Raw genomic sequence first — 26451 nt, forward strand, 5'->3', positions numbered from 1 at the left:
GGTGGCCTGTGAGTTCCTCCTTCATGGAAAGTCTCCAACAGGCGTTCCTGGTCTGTGGTCAGCTCTCCTCAAACGCTCTTGCTGTGTGTGATTCTGCTGTTTTCAACACCAGCTTCAAGCTGGCAGAAGGAAAAGGAGTGAAGACATGCCCCTTCCTGAACCCCCCAAGAGTCTAGATCTCAGCGTGGAGGGCTGTACTAGGGCCAGCTAAGTGTCTCGCCTCCACCATGTCCTGTCAGCTTTGAGCCAGAGATGATAGGTGTAAAGTAGTGCACTGTGGTGACTCTTGGCCTCCAGATACAAGACAAGGACATGGAGTGGAGAGGACTGTGACACTTTTAAAGAGGATGACCACTGTTTGTAAGTGTTGGTGTCATGGTGTCCCCCTCCAAAAATGTTGAAGTCCTTTTAGTTCGTTAGAATGTGACCTTAAGCTGGGTACTGTGGCTCATCCCTGTAATCCCGGCACTTTGGGAGACCAAAGTGGGTAAATCGCATGAGCCCAGGAGTTGGAGCCCAGCCTAGGTGACATGGCAAAGCCCCATCTCTACTAAAAATGCAAAGATTAGCCGAATGTGGTGGCACGTGCCTGTAGTCCCAGCTACCTGAGAGGCTGAGGTGGAAGGATCACCGGACCCAAGGAAGTTGAGGCTGCAGTGAGCCAAGATTGTGCCACTGCACTCCAGCCTCAGTGACAAAGCGAGACCCTGTTTGATAAGAAAAAAAAAAAAAGGACAATTTGGCTGCAAAGACAGACATACCTATAAGGCAATGTGCAAACAGCCATCTGATGGGGGCAGGATTGCAGTGATGCATCTGCCAGCTAAGGGATGCCTGAGGCTACCAGAAGCCAGAGCAGGTGGAACAGACCCTTCCCCAGCTCCTTCAGAGGGAGCATGGCTCTGCCACAGCTTGATTTCAGATTTCTGGCCTCAAGAACTATGAGACGATAAACTTCTGTTCTAAGCCAGCTAGTTCATGTACCTTCTTATAGAAGCCCTAGGAAGCTAATATTTACTGGCAATTACTCAAATCTTTCTAAACATCATGCAGGTCATAAGCGTCCTGTTTGCAAACTCTGCTGAAGGGGAAGAAGGTGGTCACTGGTTGTTTATCCCGAATCCACAGACGGGCCCAGCCGAAGGAGGAAGCAAAACACACAGGGCAGTGGACCCTCCACATCCAGAGGGTCCCAGCCAACCCCGAGGAAGGGAGTCTCATGGGTCTTCAGGGCTCTTCCCCAGGCTTAGAAGGAAGCTACCACCAGGAACCTCTGTCTTGCTTTTCCCTCCCACTACAAACCACTTCCCCTCTGGGAACCTTGGTGTCCTTGGCTATATGAGAATAACAGAATTTACCTCACAGACTTGCTAAAGGATCGAGGTTACAAAAGCATTCTGCGAGAGGCTGTCTTTCCTCCTGGAGATGGAGGCAACAGACATAGACAACTTGAGGCTCCCACTTGGCTGGGAAATGGGGAAACATTCTCACGTTCTCTCAAGGCCACAAAGCTGGGAAAGTTCTACGCACAAACTGAGCCCTGACACCAGTTGAGACTTCCAGAGAAATGAGAATGATAATAAATAAGTGTAAAAAGAGTTAACAACACACCCTTTAAGCCAAGAAAAAAAAATACATCAGGAGGGACAGTCACAATTGAGTAGACTGAGAGGAGGTGTGAGGGGCTGGACCATAGGGCCAGGAGGGAGAGAGGGGTGAGAGGGGTGAGGGTCCCCCTCCCAGCGCCTGGAGATGGGGAGGAGTGGAATAGGCTGTGGGTAGCAGCTGCTGCAAGTCTCCGCCCCGACCAAAGCAGCTGCTCCTCCTCTGCCCAGGCCCGGCCCGTGCTCTGTGGCCATGCACCTAGCAGGCACCTAGCGGGACAGTGGCGTCTGCTTCAGGGACATGAGCACCGAGCGCAGGCGGGACACATCTTTGCACTGCTTGCTGCTCTTGGGGTTGAAGTCACACAGCTGGGCCACCTTCTCCCACTCTGTGCCTGGGGTCTCCTCCTTGGATTCCTTCACGAAAGCCTCTTCGGATGCCCTGCAGGTGGAGATAGGACAGGGGGTTTTATAGCAGTCTGCCTTTCCCCAGCCCTTCCCTTGAGCAAGGCTGCTTTGCCCAGCCTACTCTGGGGCACTCTGTCCTCCCCAGCCTTGTGCCCCCCTGACTTCAGAGGAGGGCAGCCTTGGCGCAAGAGGAAGCCTAGCTTGGTCCTGAGCAGGGCCTTGCTGTCACCTCTTCCTGGAACACACTTCCCCCAGACTCGCTCCTGGCTTGCTGCTTCTTGCCATTCGGGTCTCAGTGCAGGCCTTACCTGCTCAGACAGGTCTTCCCAGCCTAGGCACCTTCTGTTCATTACCTCCCCATCAGGAGTTCCCAACCTGGGGTTCCTGACACCTAAAGACCCTTGGAGGACCTAATGCAGGACCTTAGCTATTTTCACCATTTCCAAAAGCTTGGCAGAAGTAGGACACTGACAAACCACCTAACAGAAGCACCTAGTTCAGCATGGCCCGAATGCTCTGGGTGAGGATTCTCCAGAAAGACTGTGGTCAGATACCTATGGAAAACCCAGCTAAAGAGGATCTTTACAGCAAGACTTTCAAAGCCTTTAATATGCTGTGTGCATCATGACCCTCCAAGGTGGGTATGTGATGGAATCTACCACATCCCAAGCATATTTCACTACAGAGCCCCTTGTAGCCCAGAACCACCATTGTCTCTATGGTGTCTCTGTGGAGCCACAGCCTGGGGCATGAATGCTCCACTGGAGTCTGCTTTTGGTTGGAATCAAGTTGGGATGAAAACTGGCGGTCCTTCATCAGAAGTTCTGGTTGACAGTTACAGAAGCCACTGACTAAGGGACAGTGGGGAAACAAGTAAATACAGTATAGTGAACAAAATCTAACGTGGGACTCATTAAGAGAGAGACAATAAGGGATGCTTAGGTGAGGAGAGCTGGGTCAATGTTCTGTTTGGCCAGTGAGGGTCCCTCAAAAGTCCCTGGAAGCCCCCTCTCCATCTCAAGCAAGACCAGTTCTGCCGATGCCAGACACGACTGATGGCAGGAGCTCTCCACGGAGGAGCTAACCCCGGATCAGGTGACCTGGCCCCTCTGGAGCAATGCTGGCTGTGTGCTCATTTCATAGCCTGTAAAATGAGAATCACAGCTCTGCCCTATCAACTATTTCAGTGGCCTGAGAATTCAATGAGGTAGCAAGTGGGCCTGGGAAAAAGAGAAGTGCCGCGTGGAGCTGGGTGGCAGGTGGGGATGAGGGAAGCTATCCTAGGAGCTGTCCCTTCAGGGTCCAGAGGCTGTCCTCCATCCTTGCAGCTCAAAGTGTCCATGGTCCAACGGCATCAGCATGACGACACAGTTTGTCAGAAATGCTGACCCTTGGGCCTCCCCACAGTCCTGCTGAATCAGAATCGGGGTTTTCACCAGACCCCCTGGTAATTCACAGGCATGTGAAAGTTTGAGCCTGGGTGCAGTGGCTCACGCCTGTAATCCCTATACTTTGGGAGGCAGAGACAGGTGGATCACTTGAGGTCGGGGATTCGAGACCAGCCTGGCCAACATGGTGAAACCCCATCGCCACTAAAAATACAAAAAATTAGCTGGGTGTGGTGGCAGGCACCTGTAATCCCAGCTGCTCGGGAGGCTGAGGCAGGAGAATCGCTTGAACCCAGGAGGCGGAGCTTGCAGTGAGCTGAGATCGCACCACTGCACTCCAGCCTGGGTGACAGAGCGAGACTCCGTCTTACAAAAAAAAAAAGTTTGAGAAGCCCTGGTCTACATTCTCTCTTCAGGGCTCTCCTGGGTGCTCTCTGGGCCATTTGCTCAGGCTCAACAGAAGCATTGAGCACCCTGTGGTATTTCACAGCACCCATGCCCATCTGACATCCACATCCCTTGTTGGAAGCCTCCCGTGGCTCCCCACTGCCTTCTGGATCAAGTCTGAGCTCAGCCTTGGCACAACAGGAGCTTTGCAACCAGCCCCAAGCCAACCACCTCTCAGCCTCAGCTCCCACCCATCCCCACCATTCCGGCCTGTAGAGCTTCAGCCACTGCAGCCAGCTGGGCCTTTTCTCTCCGGATGCCTTGGCCCCAGCTGCTCCTCCCACCTTCTCTTCCCACCCTCCCTGTCCAGCAAACTCCTTCTCACACTTGAAGGTCAGCTGAAGGTCTTGCATCTCTGAAGCCTGCCCAGGCTCCCCAGGCAGACAGTGGCTTCCAGAGCTCACTGTGTCCTTCCACGAGGCCCTTATCACAACACACTCCAGACCATGAGCACCATGGGGGGCGGCCTGTGGGTGTCTTCCCAATCTGGCACAAGGCGAGTGCCAATGAGTACTAAATGAGGGAGAGTGGAAGGAAGCAGACGAAGGCTCTGGTGTGCTCTGTGCTCTGTGAGAGGAGGCTTAGCCTCGACACACAACAGGCTGCGAGGGCACACCTAGAGTGAAGAACAGAAAGTACTTTCTCTTCAGCTCCAGAATCCCCACCGCCACCCTCCAGGATGCCTCTACCAATCAAGAGGTTGGCATGAGATAAAACCTGTTTGCCAACCCTGGTCTTGATTACTCATCACACCAAGTAGACCCAAACCTGAAACGTGAGCGGGCCTGTGGTGGTCTGGGCAGGGGCTGATGACCAAAGTCAGTGCACTGGGGCAGGAGAAAGAGATGGATATCACAGAGGAGCAGCTCTTGTCCTTCACGTGCCTCCAGCATCCCATGCTCAGTGTCTGTTTGTTCAATAAAAGACCCCTTCAATCGGGCATGGTGACTCACACCTGTAATCCCAGCACTCTGGGAGGCCGAGGTGGGTGGATCACCTGAGGTGAGGAGTTCGAGACCAGCCTGGCCAACATGGCAAAACCCTGTCTCTATTAAAAATACAAAAATTAGCCGGGCATGGTGGCATGTGCCTGTAATCTGACCTACTCAGGAGGCTGAGGCAGGAAAATCGCTTGAACCCAAGAGATGGAGGTTGCAGTGAGCAGAGACTACACTACTGCACTCCAGCCTGGGTGGCAAGAGCAAAACTCCATCCCAAAAAAAAAAAACCCTTCACCTCACACACTCACCAAGAGGTATCTCAGAGGGAGGGAGTTTGGGTGCCTTGCCATTTGCCCCTCCCACATGGGAATGAGTGCCAAGCACATTCCTTTCTCTGCCTTTATCCTGCAGGGCTCTGATTTAGCCAAGCAGCCTCCAATTCGCTGGAGGGAAGGAGGTGGTTGGTGCCTGCACCCACCAGGGCATTTGCCTCCTGCTCTGACCATTGCTCCGAGCCCAGCCACACTCATTTATATCCCACAAGCAGGAAACTCAAGAAATTGTGGTGGCCATTCCCTCTCTAGCTCCCCCGACAGAGAAGCAAAAGGAACACGTACACGTAGCCGATGATATCAGCATCTGGCTGCTGGTAGAATGCTTTGTCAGCGATCCTTGAGGGAAAGGTTGAGGGAAGGGGTTAGGTGGGGGAAGACAGATGGCAAGACAGACAGGCAGGCAGAAGGTTAGACAGAGAGAGAGAGAGCGCATTAGTACCTCCTGTGGGAGAAGTGTTAGGAAGCATAGTTCTGGAAGGCTCAGCAACGATCCACAGACCCAAATAGGAGAACAGGGACCTTCACCTTGGCCCCAGCGCCTTCTCTAAAATCCATCCCTGATCATGTTACTCCTGTTCAGGCCCCTTCAGTGGCTCCCCACCACCCATGTCACTGCCCAGCTCATCAGCCAAGGCCCTTACAATGTGAGCCCACAGGTTCCTGCCTTCTCTCCCACCACTCCCTGGCCCCGTTGCCCAATACATCACATTTTTTTCTTTTGTACCCAGGTCTAGAATGCGCCCCTACCCCCTGCCCTTTTTTCCCTGATGACCTCCTAGTCATCTTCCAAAGCCCAAGTCCCAAGACACAGAGGTCCCTCCCTGACCTGCTTCCTTGCTTCCATGGCCTTCGTGCAGAGGGCCCTAGTGTACTCGAGCTCAGTCAAACGTGTGTGTTTCTCCTCTGTGCCCTTTGAGGACATAAGACTGGGTCCTCCTTATCTCCGTCTCCTCAGTGCCTACCCCAGAGCCTAGCACGCAGCAGTTCCCCAGACAGAAGGGCAGCTTTTCCCACAACACGCCTTTCCCTTCCTGGAAGACCTTGTACCTTGAAGGCCACTGGTTGATCATCCCCCCTCCGGCCCCCTTGTCCTTCCATTCCATCCATTCCCCTCCATATTCCTTCCATGTTATTCCTCATTGATCACATTCCGGTCCATGTCCCACATCGTGAGCCCCTCGTGTCCCATGGCCCCCCTCCGGTCTGATTCCACGTTGATCTGATTTTATCCAGTCCGTAATTTTCATTGATCACATTTATCGTGATCTGGTGACCCCTATCGTGATCTGACCCCTCGTGATCTGCATGAAATTTATCTGATGATCTCGGCCATCGTGATCTTTGTGTTTATCGTGTCCGTAATTCCACGGTATCACTGGTACATCGTCGGTCGCCATTTCCAGGTCACCGCGTTACCTCATTGATCTGATTAATTTTATCGTGTCCCAGCCCCCCTCATATCCCCCTCTCATGTCCCTCCCTGTCCCCAGCCCCCTCTCCCCCACAGGTGTCTCACAGTTGTTGATCTTGTTCTTCTCTACTTGTTCACTCTGGCGCTGGTTCCCTCCTCCAGGTCTTTCTTGGCCTTCTCCCGCCATTCCTGTTCTGTCACCTTAGACGCAGCATCTAGGACCCCACAGAAGAATGAGCGGCTGCTTTCCAGCTGGGATGCACAGGCCTGGCCACCCCGGCTGCTCCTCCCCTGGCCCCTGCCAGGCAGCCTCAGGGCCACACCGGCCCAGTCCCACATTAAGGCATGCAGGGTTCCATGCACTCCGAGGACTCCCCACACATTCCACCCCACACACAGCCCACCCAGCCAACCCCGGCTCAGCCCCGCCCTCACCCAGCTCTTGCAGCCGTTTCCTCTGCTCCTCTCGCCACTTGCGGATGCTCTCAGGCTCCTGGGTCAGCCTGTCAGCCTGGGCAATGGCTGCGTAGCCATCGGCAGGACCGTTGGCCTCCTACAACACAAACACGCAGCAGTCTATCCAGCCAGCACGCCTGCCCCACTGTCTCTGCTGCCCCTGCTGGGGACTCGCTCATGTCTGGATAACTCGACCTCAAACCACCTCATACCCACCGTCTCCGGTGACTACACCTATCTTTGCACTTGCTGTTCCCTCTGCCAGCAACACTCCACCACCTGTGTGACTGCAGGCAACTTACTCACCCTCTCTGTGCCTGATCATTGCCTCTGGCCCAGTCATAGGTTTTGATACCCCCCAAGCAGGAGACTCAAGAAAGCGTGTGCCAGCCACTTTCTTTGTCATAAAATGGGCTAAATAACAGTATGCACCCTGATGGAAGGACATAAGGATGAAATGAGTTAAAAATTATAAAGAACACTGGGTGGGTGGCTCACACCTGTAATCCCCGCACTTTGGGAGGCCGAGGCGGGCGAATCACCTGAGCCTGGGAGTTCAAGACCACCCTGACCAAAATGGAGAAACCCTGACTCTACTAAAAATACAAAAAATTAGCCGGGCGTGGTGGTGCATGCCTGTAATCCCAGTTACTCCAGAGGCTGAGGCAGGAGAATCACTTGAACCTGGGAGGCGGAGGTTGCAGTGAGCCAAGATCGCACCATTGCACTACAGCCTGGGCAACAAGAGCAAAACTCCATCTCAAAAAATAAATAAATAAAAATAAAATATAAAAATACTGCTTGGCACAGTGAGTCCCTTATGTTACTGTCATTAAAATCTCTATTGTGGTTGTATCAACTCCTAACACTTAGTCCAAAAAGACCTCACTTTTTTTTTTTTTTTTTTTTGAGATGACGTTTCCCTGTTTCCCAGGCTGGAGTGCAGTGGTGCGATCTTGGTTCACTGCAACCTCTGCCTTCCAGGTTCAAGCGATTCTCCTGCCTCAGCCTCCTGAGCAGCTGGGATTACAGGCGCCCATCACAATGGCTGGCTAAGTTTTTGTAGTTTTAGTAGAGACGGAGTTTCTCCATGTTGGTCAGGCTGATCTCGAACTCCTGACCTCAAGTGATCCACCGGCCTTGGCCTCCCCAAGTGCTGGGATTACAGGCTTGAGCCACCATGCCCAGCCCAAAAGGACCTTACTTTATAATGTGTTTGTCTGTCTCTGCCATCAGGATGTCATCTCTGTCCTTTTCACTGCTGTGTCCCCAGAGCCCAGCACAGTGCCTGGCCCAGTAGATGCTCAGTAGATGTTTGTTGAGTAGAGAAGAATCCCTGAGATATGCAGCACGATCATAGCTCAGATCACACCATGGGGAAGAACTTGGACTCTGCAGCCTGGCTTTCTCGGTTCAGATGCCGCCTCTCATACTATGAAATGTTTGTAAGGCCTGGGAGAAACTGCTTAACCTTGCCTGACTTTTGTTTTCTCATTTGAAAAATGGGGCTGGACATGGTAGCTCATGCCTATAATCCCAGCACTTCGGGAGGCTGAGGCAGGAGGATTGCTTGAGGCCAGGAGTTTAATACCAACCTGGGCAATACAGCAAGACCCTGTCACTATTTTCAAAAAAATTTTTTTAATTACAGAAAAAAAAGGCCAGGCACGGTGGCTCATGCCTATAATTCCAGCACTTTGGGAGGCCAAAGCATGTGGATCACTTGAGGCCAGGAGTTTTTGAGACCAGCCTGACCAACATGGCGAAACACCGTCTCTACTAAAAATATGAAAAATTAGCTAGGTGTGGTGGTTGCTTAGGAGGCTGGGACTTGGGAGAATCGCTTGAGCCTGGGAGGTGGAGGTTGCAGTGAGCGGAGATCATGCCACTGCACTCCAGCCCGGTCCAGAGTGAGACTCAGTCTCAAAAAAAAATAATAATAAAATGGCCGGGCGCGGTGGCTCACGCCTGTAATCCCAGCACTTTGGGAGGCCAAGGCAGGTGCATCACATGAGGTCAGGAGTTAGAGACCAGCCTGACCAACATGGTGAAACCCCATCTCTACTAAAAACACAAAATTAGCTAGGCATGGTGGCCTGCACCTGTAGTCCCAGCTACTTGGGAGGCTGAGGCACAAGAATCACTTGAATCTGGGGGTGGGGGAGGTTGCAGTGAGCCGAGATCACACCATTGCACTCCAGCCTGTGCAATAAAAGTGAGACTCTGTCTCAGAAAAAAAAAAAAGCAATAATATTAAGAACACCCCTAAGAGCTGTTGTGATTTCATTAATATTTGTGAAACATTTAGAAGAGTGTTTGGTGTGGAGTGCTGGCTCAGTGAATAGTAGCCAGAATTACTACTATTATTATTCCCATTTTACAGGGGAGGAAACTGAGGCTCAAAGACATGGGACAATGTAGTGGCAGAGCCAGGGCTAGAGTCCAGGTCCCTGACTCCCAGGCAAGGGCTCTGCTCACGTCTCCCCACCCCCCTTGCCAGAGCTGGGGACCCAAAGCGCTGAGGACTGTGAGCTCTGCTCACAAGGGTGTGGCACCCTCTGGTCTGGCAAAGCCTTTCCAATCCAGGTCCAGCCACACCCGCTCTGGCACCCGCGCCCTCCGCATTCCTGTCTGCAGGCATTCCACTCCAGCCGCCCCGCCTTTGTCTCCTGGGGCTTCTGGCTTGCAATAGTCTCCCCTCCCTCCTCCTTCAAGCAGTTACCAAAACTGCCATGACTGCCCGTGTTGTTTGACATCTTCTCCCCACAGGAGTGTCTGGCACACCCTCTGTCCTATGGCGCCCACCTATCCTCAGTGCCTGAATGAGCAAAGATCCCGGAGCCAGCAGGCGCCTGGTTCCAGGAGGAGCTCTGGGAGAGGGAACACAGATGGCACATCAGGGCTTCGGTCTCCAGCTGTCTGGGGAGTGCAGGAAGGGCAGGCCCAGGACAGGGGTGCAGCCTGGCTCCTGGGATCATCAGGGCAGCTGGGCGCCACCCTTACTCCTCTTCCAGCACAGCACTGCATTTCAATTCAGAGACTCTCTCCCAACCTCCCAGTGGGCCCTTCTGGGACCCGTACCCGGAGAACACAAGTTCACCGCTGCTCCTTTCTGGGAACAACGCTGCTCTGAGGCCAGGCTACAAGGACTCCTCCCAGCACCGCTGCCCAAACCTACAGAGCCTTCCATCTGCAGACAACTGCACTGTTACTTTGTGTATATGGGTTTACCCAGGTGCCCTGTTTTATTTTCTTCCCAACACTTACCTCTATCTAAAATGACTTGAGAGGTCAGAGAAGTTGGAAATAAAAATAAAAATACAATGAAGGCAGCCATCTGACCACCACCCAATCCCCACTCCTCGAGCAAACATGTACTGGGCCCTTTCTCTGCGCCAGCCCACGTGGGTGTTCAGGAATCCCGAATGCCACTTGACTTTTCATTCCCCAAACTTGCCCCCACCCTCCGTCTGAGAAAAAGGCACCACAGTGCCCTTGTGGGGGAGGAGGAAGGGAAAAGAGGGTCATATCTGAGCGTTGTCTTTAGGGTGGCATCCACATGGCATCGAGACCTCAGCCTTTAGGTCTATGAGAAGGGGCAGTGGGGGCTGCCTCCTCCAATCGCCACTCACCCACTCGCCTTGTGCCGCACAGCATTTTTACAAAACCTCCTTTGCTTTCTTGGATTTTTTGTTCCAGATGTTAAAATGAAAGCTTAGGGACAGTGAACAATTTCCCAAGGGTACTAAGGCCCCAGCCTCATGTTCGTCCTTGATTTCTCCTTCCTTCCCATGCCCTGAGCAAGTCATCAGCAGGGCCTGTCATCACAATCTCTAAAACTCTCGTCCGGCCCTCACCACCCCTGGCCTGGACCACAGATGGTCTCTGCTTCCTGCAGCCTCATCTCCACAAAATGCCCGAATGACCTGTTCAGAGCCTAAATCCGATTTATCATGTCACACTTTAAAATATCCAAAGGCAGTCGCGCATGGTGGCTGGCGCCTATAATCCTAGTACTTTCGGAGGCTGAGGCAGGCAGACTGCTTGAGCTCAGGAGTTCAAGACCACCCCGGGCAATGTGGTAAAACCCCATCTCTACTAAAATGCAAAAATTAGCCAGATGTGGTGGCAGGCGCCTGTAATCCCAGCTACTCAGGAGGCTGAGGCAGGAGAATTGCTTGAACCCGGGGGATGGAGGTTGCAGTGAGCCAAGATCGTGCCACTGCACTCCAGCCTAGGTGACACAGTGAGACTCTCTCAAAAAACAAATAAATAAAACTAAAATAAAAATAAATTAATTAAAACATGCGAAGGCTCCCTACTATGGCTAGAACAAAATTCAAGTCATCTGGTCTCTCCCTGGGCCTCTGATTTCTGTCCTCTATCTGTGCACTCTTGCCACACTGGCCTTCATGCAAGCTCATCTTGTATCCCCTCAGAGGCTTTGTCTGGAACATTCTTCCCCTAGAATCGAGGGTCTGTATCTTCCTAGGGCTTCCTCTGCCTCCTGATTGAGGCCTTGGGTTTACCTGTTTATTATCTGTGTTTTCCCCCTTCCCTCTCCCAAAAAAGCAAGCTCCAGGAGGCAGAGGCTGCCTGTTTCCACACAGCACCCAGCACCGGGACGGCCTGGCTGCAGGAGCCTTTCAAGAATTTTTTTTTTTTTTTGAGACGGAGTCTCGCTCTGTCACCCAGGCTGGAGTGCAGTGGCCGGATCTCAGCTCACTGCAAGCTCCGCCTTCCGGGTTTACGCCATTCTCCTGCCTCAGCCTCCTGAGTAGCTGGGACTACAGGCGCCCGCCACCTCGCCTGGCTAGTTTTTTATATTTTTCAGTAGAGACGGGGTTTCACCGTGTTAACCAAGATGGTCTCGATCTCCTGACCTCGTGATCCACCCGTCTCGGCCTCCCAAAGTGCTGGGATTACAGGCGTGAACCATTGCGCCCGGCTGCCTTTCAAGAATATTGAATGAATTCACAGATGTTCAGGCTTGGGGACAGGGATGAGCGAGACATCTTCCAGGAAGTCGGGACAGGGAGTCCCTCGCAGATGAGAACCATGGCTGGGGAAGTGTGAACCTTGCTAGAACACAGGTCAGGTAAAGAGAGTAGGGGAAGGCACCATTCTTACCTGGAGACAAAGCACAGTGGGGAGAGATGGGGAAGGGTATTTCAGGCCAAGAGCCAGCACGTGTAGAAGTCACGTGGGCCTGGAGCCTTTGGGAAATCAATACACACATGCGGCCAGATGTGGGAGGAGAGGAGTGGAGAGGGGCCCTGGGCAGGAGTCTCTTTTCATCTGTATCCTTCAGGGCCTGCCATCTCCATAAAGCCTGCCCTAATTTTTTTTTTGAGGCGGAGTCTCGCTCTGTTGCCCAGGCTGGAGTGCAATGTCAGGATCTTGGCTCACTGTAACCTCAGCCTCCTGGGTTCAAGCGATTCTCCTGCCTCTGCCTCCCAAGTAGCTGGGATTACAGGCATCTGCCACCACACCTGGCTAGGTGTGGTGTATTTTTAGTAGAGACGGGGTTCTGTCTCTACTGTTGGCCAGACTGGTGTCGAACTCCTGACCTTAGGTGTTCCACCCGCCTCGGTCTCCCAAAGTGCCAGGTTTACAGTCATGAGCCACCGCGCCTGGCCAAGCCTGCCCTAAATTAAGACTCCGGAGAACTTGCAATTAAATGGCTTTCTTTAATCTTTGCAACCCTACGTGGTTTTTTTTGTTTTTTGGTGTTTTTTGTTTGTTTTGGTTTTTTTCTTTTTTGAGATGGAGTCTCTCTCTGTCATCCAGGCTGGAGTGCAGTGGTGTGATTTCAGCCCACTGCAATCTCCACCTCCCGGATTCAAGCAATTCTCTGCTCAGCCTCCCAAGTAGCTGAGATTACAGGTGCCCACAACCACGCCCGGCTAATTTTTGTATTTTTAGTAGAGACGGGGCTTCACCATCTTGTCCAGGCTGGTCTTGAACTCCTGACTGTGATCCAACCGCCTCAGCCTCCCAAAGTGCTGGGATTACAGGCGTGAGCCACAGTGCCCGGCCCTTTTCTTTCTTTTTTTTTTTTTTTTTTGAGACAGAGTCTCACTCTGTCGCCCAGGCTGGAGCGCAGTGGCGTGATCTCTGCTCACTGCAACCTCCGCTTCCCGGACTCAAATAATTCTCTTGCCTCAGTCTCCTGAGTAGCTGGGATTACAGGTGGGCACCACCACGCCCGGTTAATTTTTTATTTTTAGCAGAGACAGGGTTTCATCATGTTGGCCAGGCTGGTCTCAAGCTCCTGGCCTCAAGTGATCCGCCCCCCTCAGCCTCCCAAAGTGCTGGGATTACAGGCAGGAGCCACCACGCCCAGCCAAGTTTTATTCTTTTTGTTTCACAGGTAGGGAAACTCTATCTCCAAAGAGCCAAGGTCACCCAGCCAGGAAGTGACAGAGCCAGGATTCAAACTGAATTGCTGGGTGTGACTTGTCACATAGTAGCTAATAGGGCCCATGCACCACTTCTGTGATGCATGATTTGTGTTCCTGCTTGTCTCCTTCTCAAGACAAGACTAGAGACTGGGTCCCCAGCTCCGGTTGCCCCCAGGCCTCTGGCCCGCCTTCCTCTGGGACACACCCCCACACACCACCCAAAGCTCAACGAGGGGCTGGGTCAGGAATTTGTGAGAAGCGTCCAGGGCTACAGAGCACTTTTTCCACAGCTCTGTGTGGCAGCGGAGCGGAGCCTCTAGTGCTCATTTTACAAATGAGAAACCAGGCTCAGAGCAGTTAAGTGACTAGCACACAGCCAGCTGCGAAACAGCAGAAAGTGAAAGTCCAGGTCTTCTGACTCCATCTAAACCTCTGCTGCAGCCTGCAGCCTGCAGCCTGGGCGCGAGAACAGCCTTAAGGAAACTTTCAGCCCCACGGTGTCCTGCCCCAGGCCCAAGGTGCCAAGGCTGGCCAAACCGGGTCCACATCTCCACCCCTTGCAACCAGCTGCAAGGCCCACTGATGCACTCTAGTGGGGGCTATGCAGGGCTCACCCGAAACCTTTGGCCCCTCCTAGCTCTCCTGGCACGTCCCTTTGTGCAGCAGGTCCCAGGCTCAGGTGAACCCCGGACTGAACGACCAACCCTCTGCGGCTTTGCACATGCTCCTCCCTTGGCCAAGGCCACCCACATCCCCCTGGGCAGCCTCGGAACCCCCTGCCAGCATCCCCTCACAGTTGCATTCCCTAACTTTAGGGCAGGCTCTGGCGCCTGATCCTGGATTCAAGTTTTACCTCTTACTATCTACACAACTTGAGCGAGCTGTTAACCCTCCTGATGAAAACAATGACGACAACCAACATCACAGGGAGTTGAGAGAACTCAGGGAGACCATGCACGTAAAGCTCTTGGTTGGTGCCTACACAGAGAAGAACTCAATCTGTCAGCTCCTAATACTTCCCCAGAGCCAAGCCCTCACCTTCCTGGGCTCCCATCTGCCTCTTGCCAGGTCCCTGTCTTCTATCAGAAGTGAGTGTGGGACCAGGCACAGTGGCTCACACCTGTAATCTCAGCACTTTGGGAGGCTGAGCAGGACTGCTTGAGCCCAGGAGTTTGAGACCAGCCTGGCCAATATAGCGAGACCACATCTCCATAAAAAAATTTAAAAATTAGCCAGGCATGATGGCCCTCCCTGTAGTCCCAGCTACTCAGGAGGCTGAGGCAGGAGGATCACTGAAGCCCAAGAGGTCAGGCTGCAGTGAGCCTTGATCACACCACTGCACTCCAGTCTCAATTACAGAGCGAGACCCTGTCTCTCAAAAAAAAAAAAAGAGCTCTTTTTTTTTTTTTGAGACGGAGTCTCACTCTGTCCCCCAGGCTGGAGTGCAGTGGCGTGATCTCTGCTCACTGCAAGCTCTGTCACCTCCCAGGTCCACGCCATTCTCCTGCCTCAGCCTCCCGAGAAGCTGGGACTACAGGCGCCCACCCGGCTAATTTTTTTGTATTAACCACCACGCCCAGCTAATTTTTTTGTATTTTTACTAGATACGGGGTTTCACCATGTATGCCAGGATGGTCTCGAATTCCTGACCTCATGATCCACCCGCCTTGGCCTCCCAAAGTGCTGGGATTACAGGCGTGAGCCACCGCGCCCAGCCAAGAGAGCTCTTTGGAGACCAACTACCCAGTGTATTTGCCTCCATATCCATTTATATGCTGCCGTAGCAGGTGTGTAGCCATAAAAGAATGTGCACTGACCAAATGAATAAATGACCAAACATATAAACCAAATGAATAAACAAGTGGCTGGGTACACAGGGGTGTGGAGGGCACGGGAGAGCACTGGACACTCCATCAGAGGGGCTGGGCTTTACATCCCCCTTCTGCCGCTCACTGGACTCGTGACCTTTGAGAAGTCCCTTCCCCGGGCAGCTTGGCTCTCAAACCTGTTAAATGAGTGACAACATCCTACTACCGGTGGGAAGTGAGGCTCACGAGACGCTACGGAAACACTCCGCAGCCCATGGAGGGCGTGTGCGTGAGGGACAGCATGGCTGCTGTCGCCCACTGTTCCAGTGTGGCAGGCCTCACGCCTGCTGGCCTCAGTGCACCGTGGCCGGGAGAGCACAGTGCCGCTGCCAGCAGGTAAAGCCCCGAGAAGCAGCCGCCACTCATTATTTCCGGGCTGCTCAGAACTGATTTTCCTGCCCCTGCCCCCACCCTTGCCAGTGGCAGTGTCAGGGGCCACAACTGGGCTCTCCTTTAATCACCTGAGCATCTCAGTGGGGAGATCAAGTCACGGCCAGGAGGGGTGGCAACCAGCAGAGCTCACCAGTGGCTAGAGCAATGTTCTGACCCCTCCCAAGCTCTGCAGAGAGAAAGGGGCAGGAATCGCCAGGACCAGAAGGCAGGAGGCGACAGTCAGGGCCAGGCTTGTCTCAGTCTAGCTCCCTAGAATCCCTCTCCTGAGGGACCCCTCTGCTGGGCCCACCCATGAAAGCCTCTGTGGACCCACACCAGCCAAGCGTGTGCTGCGACTCCAGGGACGGCCAAGAGGATGAGCCACATCCTTCTTTGGGATTGATCAGCTAAATCTAAGCTAAGCTGAGCTGCTGATTCCTGTAAGTAGCTCAAAGGAGGATGATGGAAGTATTAAGGGAAAGGAGAGAGGATCTGTGCAGAGGTGGGGAGGCGGAGTCCTGCAGGGCCCTTCTGTCCCTGCCCCTCCCTGGCTGTGCCAAATGGAGCTGGAATAGGTGTGGGCAGGCTTGTCCTTACGCTGTGTTGGCAATCGGGTTTGCAGCTGGACCCGCTCGTGGTGCACGGACTGCAGAAAAGAGTAACAAAGGAAGCACAAAAGCTCGGTCCAGGATCCTTGAAAGTGTTGGGTGTGTACAGGCCAAGGTTTCTCCACCCCAGGCAGGTGCAGGCCAGACCTGCTATGCTCAATCTTAAAGAGCTGGGGCTTTCCACCTGTGACCCAGCTGCTGTGGCCAGCCAGTTCCAGCAACAGAGCGGTAACAGAGCACACCAGGTCAGAGGTCAGGAGATGTAGGCACACTGGGGCTTTGCCACCATGCTTCTGAGTGACTCAGTTCGTCTGTGACCCTGCCCTGCCTGTAAGGATTCTAGGATGGCAATGATGTGATATGATTTACAAATAAACACACCTGCTGTGATTCTTAGTAACAGTGAAAATAAGAGTTCTCACTGAGATTGGAAAAGAGGCCCAGGGTTCCTCAGATTCACCCAGGGCTCACCCAGGGATGAGGGGTTGGGAGGGAGAAGGCAGGGGGCCAAGTCAGTCAAAGGGGGTGCACTCCAGAACTGGCTGATTTCCTAGGTGACTTTGCATTCACCACTTCACCGCTCTGAGCTTCACGATGCTAATCTTTAGGAAAGGTAAATGATCCTGCTCAGAGTGTTCTAGGTACTTTTTTTTTTTTTTTTGAGACAAAGTCTCGCTCTGTCATCCAGGCCAGAGTGCAGTGTGCGATCTCAGCTCACTGTAACCTCTGCCTCCAGGTTCAAGCAGTTCTCCTGCCTCAGCCTCCTGAGTAGCTGGGATTACAGGCACCCACCATCCTGCCTAGCCAATTTTTGTATTTTTAGTAGAGACAGGGTTTCTCCATGTTGGCCGGGCTGGTCTCGAACTCCTGACCTCAAGTGATCTACCCACCTCAGCCTCCCAGTGCTGGGATTACAGGCGTGAGTCAGTGTGCCCAGCCACGTTCTACATACTTCTGTGGTTCCAAGCATATCTCCAGCTCTGGGTCCACTTTAGGACAGAGAACTGTGGGGTCAACCAAAGTCCTTCTGAATGTGCCCAGAGCCTGGGCAGCCTAAGTCTCAGTGATCTACCAAGCTGCACAGCAGCAAACCCTCATTCTTTGACTCCCTCGGGCCCAACCAGACATGAAGCTGCTGAAGTCCTAGAGATCGACTTTTCCAGCTTGCTGATAGTTGAGTAATTTTCCAGAAACAGGACTTGGCCAGTTTCCCTGCATAAGGTACCAGCCCATCCCTCTTACATAAGAAAATAAGGATTGTTTATTCCCCCAGAGGATTTAAGAAGCCAGCTCCTCCAGGGCGGGGCTCAGAAGATCCCACAGCTGAAGTCCCCAGGATCAAGGGTCTTTGGCCCAGTCTGAGTGGGAATGAAGGCTCTGAGGGGAGGTTTAGCCCCACCAGGCATCTGGTTCGGGGGCTGAGGTGAGGATGATTGCACGCCTCTGTGGTCTGAGTTCCCTCAAAGTACTAAAATGGATTTGTGTGTGTTCAAGGGGAAGAGAGTCAGACAGGTGCAGACAGAAGCAGTCTTAACTAGAAATACACTTACTAGGGTTTTCCTTTTTTTTTTTTTTTTTAAAAGACTGTCATGCCGGGCGTGGTGGCTCACAGCACTTTGGGAGGCCGAGTTGGGTGGATCACTTGAAGCTCAGGAGTTCGAGACCAGCCTGGCCAACATGATGAAATGCTGTCTCGCCAGGCACGGTGGCTCACGCCTGTAATCCCAGCACTTTGGGAGGCCAAGGCAGGAGGACCAGGAGGTCAGGAGATCAAGACCATCCTGGCTAACACGGTGAAACCCTGTCCCTACTAAAAATACAAAAAACTAGCCGGGCGTAGTGGTGGACGCCTGTAGCCCCAGCTACTCAGGAGGCTGAGGCAGGAGAATGGCATGAACCTGGGAGGTGGAGCTTGCAGTGAGCAGAGATCGCGCCACTGCACTCCAGCTTGGGCGATAGAGCGAGGCTCCATCTCAAAAAAAAAAAAAAAAAGAAACACCGTCTCTACTAAAAATACAAAAAATTAGCTAGACATGGTGGTGGACTTCTGTAATCCCAGCTACTCAGGAGGCTGAGGCAGGAGACTCACTTGAACCCAGGAGGCGGAGGTTGCAGGGAGCCAAGATCGTGCCATTGCACTCCAGCCTGGGCAATAAGAGCAAAACTCCATCTCGAGAAAAGAAAAAAAAAAAAGACTCACCCAGGCCAAGTGTAGTAGTGTAATCATAGTCACTGCAGCCTTGACCTCCCCAGCTCAAGCAATCCTCCCACCTCAGACTACTGAGTAGCTGGGACTATAGGCACACACTATTGCCCCAGCTAATTTTTCATTTTTTGCAGAAACGGTGTCTTACTATGTTGTCCAGTTTGGTCTCAAACTCCTGGACTCCTGCGATCCTCCCACTTCAGCCTCCCAAAATCTGGGATTACAGGCGTAAGCCACTGTGCCCGGCTGGGTTTTCCTTTTTTGTGCTATAAAAACACTTAAAGAATTTTTAAACAACCCAGTGAAAGTGAATGCCCTTTTCTTATCCCCATCCCACCCCGCCCTTGGGGCTAACCATTCTTAACAGCTGGTACACATCCTTTCAGATATGTAGTGCAAACTTGTTTTGTTTTTTTTTTTTGAGACAGTTTTGCTCTTGTTGCCCAGGCTGGAGTGCAGTGGCGCAATCTCGGCTGACTGCAACCTCCGCCTCCAGGGTTCAAGCAATTCTCCCGCCTCAGCCTCCCAAGTAGCTGGGATTACAGGTATGCGCTACCACGCCCAGCTAATTTTGCATTTTTAGTAGAGATGGGGTTTCACCGTGTTAGCCAAGATGGTCTCAATCTTCCGACCTCATGATCTGCCTGCCTTGGCCTCCCAAAGTGCTAGGGTTACAGGTGTGAGCCACCACACCTGGCCCAAACATATTAAAAAAAAAAAAAACCACAGGACCATACCGTGTATATTATTCTGCAAGCTGCTTTTTCCACTTAATATATTGTGGACATCTTTTCGTGTCAATACAGAAAGCTCTGATTGCCCTTTTATTTTTTATTTATTTATTTTTTTTGAGATGGAGTTTCATTCTTAATCTCCCAGGCTGGAGAGCAATGGCATGATCTCGGCTCGCTGCAACCTCCACCTTCTGAGTTCATGCAAATCTCCTGCCTCAGCCTCCCAAGTAGTTGGAATTACAGGCACCTGCCACCATGACGGGCTAATTTTCTGTATTTTTAGTAAAGATGGGGTTTCACTATGTTGGCCAGGCTGGTCTTGAACTCTGACCTCAAGTGATCCACCCACCTCAGTCTCCCAAAGTGCTGGGATTACAGGCGTGAGCCACTGCGGCCAGCCCTGATTGCCCTTTTTAATAACAGCATGGTTTTCTCATCTATCTATTCAGTCCCCTGATGCTGGACACTTAGGTTGTCTCCAATTTGTCTGCCATTATAAATAATCCTGCAGAGAATCTGGGTGGCCTTGTCCAATTATTTCCTTTGGGAAAATTCTGGAAGTGGAATATCTGGACCAAAGGGCCCGCCCTGTGTGTGGAGATGGCCTGGGTTCTGCCTCCCGTCAGTGGTACATGGTCAGGGAAGGCCTTGCGCTGCCTTCATCTCATGCCACCGTGGGCTACTTGACCTCTCCCTCCCAAAACCAGACATCACCATGGGCAACTTGAGGTTACTCCCCATCAATCTCGATCACTAGTGGTCCTTATTCTTCTTCCCTGCTCTCTACATGACAAGAAAACATGCCAAAAACCTTTCTCTATGTTCCCACCCCAACGTATCAGATATAATGAACAGGAGAACTTGGAGCTGTAAGCCTACAACAATGAGGCTTTAAGTTACTGAGATCAGGGCTGTTGGTCCTCACCACTGGTGAGACAGAGGCTTGCTTACCCGAAACATATCTCCATTGACTGTGGTCCCCATGTCCTCAGAACCAGCTGGAAAAAGAACAAGGAGATAGCATTACTCACTGTTTAGCTTATAGGAAGCAGGAAATGGTCCTACATTAGCCCCTCAACTCAAACTCTGTGTACACTCATGTATATATTGACCCACATATAGCAGACATAACGGATATATATATAACTTAGGCTCAATCCCATCCCTGACTGTTTACAAAGCCTCTCACAGCCATTAGTACATTTTATTTTCACCACAGCCCTGCAACGAAATTGTTGTCAACCCATTTTACAGATACTCAAGCTGAGGCTCAGACAGGCCATGGAATTGCTCAAAATCACCCAGCCAGTAATAGCTCCTTACCTACCCGAAATCACCGACCCCTGGCCATGGCTGGGAATGGCCAGATTACCTGTGGAGCCTGTGCTGGTGAGTAGGCTGAGCTGCTGTAAGCTCAGGGTGGGGGCTATACTGGATAAGGAAAAGAGGGGCCTACGTGTCTCTGCCTGTCCCTGAGGTGCCTTAAGCAACTGCTCCTCCTGGGTGAGCAGGAGTTGCAGTTCCCACCAGACAGCACCTGGCACATTTTTTCTCTTTGTGACCTTCCCAGAAGGAATGAAGTTTGCCCTCAGCAGTGACTCCTCCCTGTCCCTTTCCTTGACATCTGATTAGTCACCAATTCCTGGGGCTTCGGCTACAACAGTGACATTCACAGCTGCCCTCCACTCTCTCCCGCAGCTCAGCCCCAGGCCCCGCCCTCAGCATCTTGCACCTGCACAACTGCTTTGCCTGCTAAATAGGGGCAAACAGCTGGGAAGACACAACTGTGTCTCTTTCTCTTCTCCTGTGTCTTTCCCAGAGACCTGCACGCACTTGTGCCTTTGCAGGTGCGCAATCATTATCTGTTGAATAAACAAGTAAATAAATGCATGAAAGAAAGACAACGAACGCACGTCTTTTGCCCATTCACAGGCCCCCTTGACTCCAGCCTCTCCCATCCCTCTTTCAAACCAACTGCCAGGGCTGACAGTCCGTAAAACATGCACTTACCTGTGCCTCTCCTCTGACTCAAAATGTCATGAAAACAAACTCCAAAGAAATCCACTTCCCATGGACCACAGTGGCCTGTAGCGCCTGCTCCTGCCTTGGGGACTTTGCAGGTGCTGTTCCCTCTGCCTGGAAGCTGCCCCCTCACTCCCTTCAGCTTCTGCTCAAATGCTGCCTAATTAAAGGCCTCCCTGACCACACCCCCATCCACCCCTTGGGCACCCCTTCCTATTCCTCCAGCAGTATTAAGCGCACTTACTACAGCCTGCTGTTTATTTGTCTATGTGTTTATTATCTGTCTTCCCCCATCGAACAGACCCTCCATGAGGGTGTGGACTTGCCTTCATCCACGACGGGGCCCACCACCTGTAACAGTCCCTGGAACATGACAGAGACTCAATAAATACTTGCCAGATGAACACATCTAACCTGGAACATGAGGATCTCTACAATCTGGCCCTGCCCTTTCCTGGCTCACTTCCCACCAGCCCATCCCACAAACCCTAAATTCTGGTTTCCTCCTTCCCCAAACACACCACCCTCATCTCCATGCTTTCGTCCTGCTTCCCTCTCTAAAGAACGCTTTTTTGGATCCATTTATTCTCCAAGGTGCAGCTCATAAGTCACCTCCTCTGGGAAGCCCTCTTCTGCTTCCTCTACTTCCCGAGGCACTTATGGTAGGTCTCACTTTTGGGGTATTCCAGGATATCATACAGTATCCCCCACCCTCTTGTGCAATTACTTACGATCCCCAGGGTCCGTGTGTACCCCGTTACCCGGTTCTGTGTCCTACTCAGCTCCTCAGGGTTCCAGCACGGAAGGGGTGAGCAGCGACTGTTGGCTAAATGCAAATTGAATTGTTCTTTTGAGGCCTGCTGTTATCTGCAAGGCTCTCAGAAACTGCTGTGCCTCCTAGCAAAAAGCCATGGAGGCCACATGAGGTTATGAGGCAGATAGTCAAACAGCCCTTCACCAGCCAGAGAGGGCTGTGAGCAGCGACAGTGTGTTTGGCCTGGGGACTGAAGGGAAGGACACTTAATCCCATGGAAATAATCCCCGGGTGACATAAATCATAATTGACTTTACTTTCAGAGTCAAACAGTGATTGATTCCAACCAACTCTGTCAGCTGTCACCCCCACTCCTTCAGATAAGGCTTCTCCTGCATGGGTGTCCTGGCCCCTAAATCACAGTGGGACCAATAGGGTTTCAGTGGCAGCATCTTCCTCAAAGGGGCTTCTTCTGCAGGGCCGTCTCCTCTAGCAGGGCCTCACGTTACCGGGGTCTGTCTATTTCCTGGGATGCCGGTCAGTACACTTGGCCTTCTCAAGAAATTGCACCACTCCACTCCGCCCTGACCAACCCCAGTCTCAGACCCCACATCTGCACGCAGCTGCCCGGAGTCTACCCTGACCGACAGAAAAAGTCTCTGCCCAGCCTCAGCCTCCAGAGTGTTCCTCTGGAGAAGCCGTTTCGGCCTCCTCGGGAGTCCACACACACCCACACAGCGTTCCAAGTACCTGTTCCCACAGGGCTCTCCACCCGCCCACTGCACATCTATCACCGGGAGTCCACACTCACAGGCCGGCAGAACAGGACTGAGGCAGAGACACGTCCCGGGGATAAACCCCTGGGTGTTTGCTTCCCTCAGCTGCCTGGCCCATTTTGGAACAAGGGCAGAGAGGGTCCAGAACATTCCTGTGAGCTTACTGAGGCCCAGCGGGGGAAATGGGCTTGCCCAGAACTGACAGGCAAGTCAGAGCCAGGCCTGGTGCTCAGAAAACTGGGTGTGAAAATGGAAACCTACCCAAGGCTGATGAATGGAAACAGTGTCCATCATCCAGATCACCCAGGGCCACAGGCCCCGCCAGAGAGGAGGGGCTCCCTGCAGCTCCAGCACAGGTCTACAGCAGATCCCTCTTTCCCCAGGGGCACCTGAGCCCAGTGGCAGCACAGAGACTGCTAATCTGAGGACCCCAACATCCAAGAGAAGGTACCTCAGAGGTACTGACTGGCGGCTACAGCTAGAGCCAGTTTTTGCTCAACTCCCAGCAGGCCAGGGCGCTTTTTCTCTGCCCCATCCAGGCTCCTGGCACACATCCCTGGTCAGGGGAAGATTACCTGTTCAGCACTTCGTAGGCTGAGAAGGTCAGATCAATTCTAGTCCATCTGGCCACCCACTGAGCCACCATCCCTCAACACCTCTCTGTTCCCCGACCTGACTAAGGAGGGCAGCAGAGGCTTTGCAGAGTCAGCAGGTATGTGCCTGGGAAACCCTCAGAAGGCTGTGTCCCCACCAGCTCCCTGGAAGAAGCAAGCATGTCTGTTTCTCTCCCTGTCACCTCGGGTCTGAGGCCAATCTGTGCCCCATCTCTGCCAAGGACAGAACTTCCCATCCAGGCTCTAAGCCCCCGGAGCCCCACCGTCCTGGGAGAGGCCACAAACTGCTCAGCTGCCAGAAGTGTCTGGCTGCCCTCGGCCTGAATCCCATCTTCTCTCTCCTGAGGTTTTGGCAATGGCTCCCCTCAGCAGGACCTCCCCACAAGCCCTCCCTCCTCTTCCCTGCACCCCTCCCCCAACAGGCCCCAGGGAGCCAGACTGAAGAAAAGGGTGGTCTCACAGAGGTGTGGACCAATGAATACTGGTGCATTAACCGGGGCAGGCATTTCTCAGGAATTCCCTGGGACAGGACAGGGAAGCCCTCCATTGCTGTCTCAGACAGGTGGCAAAAGACCCAGTGCTTCTCACCCCACATCCTATCTCCTCCCAAGGAGGTGACTGCTACACATATTTTTTTTAAAGACAGGGTCTCACTGTTGTCCAGGCTGGAGTGCAGTGGCATGATCACAGCACACTGCAACCTACCTACACCTCACGGACTCAAGCGATGCTCCTGTCTCAGCCTTCCCGAGTAGCTGGAACTACAACTACAGCTACATGTCACCACGCCTGGCTAATTTTCGTATGTTTTGTAGAGATGGGGTTTCACCATGTTGCCCAGGCTCCACAGCATTTGAAAGAGAATGGAGCCCAGAGTTGGGAGGTGTGGGATCAAGCCCTAGATCGGTCACTCCTGGCTGTGTGACTCTGGGCAAGATACTCAGATTCTCTGGGCTACCAGTTTCTTGCATGTTACAAAAGCCTGGTTACATTTCTCATATCAAGGAGATACAGAGATGCTTCAAACTCCTCAGCCACAGAAACTGTCTTATTCATTTCTGTATCCCTAGTGTCCTGGTACACAGTAGGTGCTCAGCAAATGTTGAATGAATACAAACATGACTGTGAAGAGCCTTGTAAACATCATTAACCAAAATATATCTATATGTATATATGTTAGCACTATTACAACAGGCCCATAAACCTCTCCAAAATGACATTAACAGGAAGTAAAACCTGTTTTGGATGCACCCATGAAGGTGATATCTACTTTTTGTTTGTTTGTTTCTTGAGACGGAGTCTCGCTCTATCACCCAGGCTGGAGTGCAGTGGTGCAATCTCAGCTCACTGCAAGCTCCGCCTCCCGGGTTCACGCCATTCTCCTGCCTCAGCCTCCCGAGTAGCTGGGACTACAAGCACCCGCCACCACGCCCGGCTAATTTTTTGTATTTTCAGTAGAGATGGGGTTTCACTGTGTTAGGCAGGACGGTCTCGATCTCCTGACCTCATGATCCACCCGCCTTGGACTCCCAAACTGCTGGGATTACAGGCAAGAGCCACCGCGCCCGGCTGATATCTACTTTTTTACTAAATATTTCACAAAATCATTCTTGCTAGCCAGAACCAGGGCAGGAACATCATTGATAAAGATGATCTCTCAGGGACGAGGCATGAACTCTGAAGCCTGAAGCCAATTACAGTAAATCATGATAGCTCCGGACCGCCTTTGGAAAACCATTAAGTCGACAACTACAAAACCCTGAAGGGCCCTACCGCATCTGACTGATGCCTCTTTGCGGCCCACACTCCGATGTCTAACTCAGAGCCAGACACTTAGAAGGCAGTGTGGTCAGGTGGAGAGGGCTTCGAGTCTGACAGAAATAGGTTTAAATTCACGGCCAGGTGTGGTGGCTTACACCTGTAATCCCAACACTTTAGGAGGAAGATGTGGGAGGATCGCTTGAGCTCAGGAGTTCAAGACCAGCCTGGGCAACACAACAAGACCCTATCTCAAAAAAAGGAAAAGAAAAAATATATAAAAAATAAAAATAATCAGGTTTAAATTCTTGATCTGCCAATTGAAATATTAGTTATTTCAATAGCATACCCCTTTGAGTCTCAGTTTTACCATCTCTGAAATGGGTTCAGTAACGTGTATGAAGTGATTAAATGTAACCAAGGCGCTTAGCCCAGCGACTGCCGAATGGCAGGTGGTCACGGGGGAAGGTTAGTGACTTCCTGGAGCACCCAGGGTCCTCTTTTTTCCCAGCTGCAGGACAGAGCTAAGCCCGAGGGGCCAGGAGGGCTGTGTTCTGCCCACACCTGCACACTTAGCTGGGAGCCTGGGACAGCCAGGCTATTAGAAGGCTCAGGAGGGACTCTCAAAACTGAGCTGGGGTTGGATTCCAGAGCCGGGCAGCGGGGAAGCTGGCCTGGGGATGAAATGTCATGACCGAATTCCTGTCCCGGGAGTCACCGGATCCACAGCCCCAGGGGAGGCCTCATCCCCAGCTCGGAAGTGCTACATGGAGAGCTCCAAGAAGATTCTTCCCCACGTCCCCCAGCTCCTGCCCCGGCTGGCCTAGAGCAGGCTCTCTACCCTGTGCCGCTGGGCCCCGGCCGGGGTCCTCCGGGTGCGCGCCCTGAGCCCCGCTCCAGGCCCCGCGCTGACTCACCCCCACTCGTGGGGCCCAGCTGCGCGGGGGCCGCATGGCTGCCGGCAGATGCCCCGAAGCCCTCGTCGTTCTCTATGCCTGCAATCTCGCTCTCCTGCTGGGCCAGGAAGGCGGCCGCCGGGTCCTCCTCCGCCGCCTCCGGGGCCCCGCTCTCCGACGACGAGAAGAAGCCAAAGTCATCAGCCATTTTCCCCGCGCCTCCGCCGGAGCCTCCGCTGCGCTCGGCTCTGCCCGCGCCTGCCCCGCGCTGCGACCGGCGGCCGCGACGCTGTCACCCGAGCCGCGGGGAGCCGGCTTCGGCCGGGACGAGCTTGGCGCGGACCGCACTTCCTCTCCGCCACCGGGCCCGGCTGGCTGTCACTGCGGTGCGGGCGCCGCGGCGGGAGGAGCGGAGCCGGAATGCGGTGACGTCAGCGCGGGGGCGGGGC

At 52.9% G+C, this 26451-nt stretch overlaps 1 protein-coding gene across 1 annotated transcript; it reads right to left on the reverse strand.

The window, feature by feature from the left end:
* Nucleotides 1-1550: 1550 nt before the first annotated feature.
* CLTB (clathrin light chain B) lies at nt 1551-26451 on the reverse strand. The gene is given in 7 exon segments (XM_031666613.1): nt 1551-2046; nt 5406-5461; nt 6641-6687; nt 6690-6749; nt 6970-7087; nt 20134-20180; nt 26024-26451. Coding segments are annotated over 7 exon segments (687 nt in total). The 5' UTR covers nt 26211-26451; the 3' UTR covers nt 1551-1874.

This window comes from Papio anubis, chromosome 5, assembly GCF_008728515.1.
Source record: "Papio anubis isolate 15944 chromosome 5, Panubis1.0, whole genome shotgun sequence".
NCBI classification, from domain to species: Eukaryota; Metazoa; Chordata; class Mammalia; order Primates; family Cercopithecidae; genus Papio; species Papio anubis.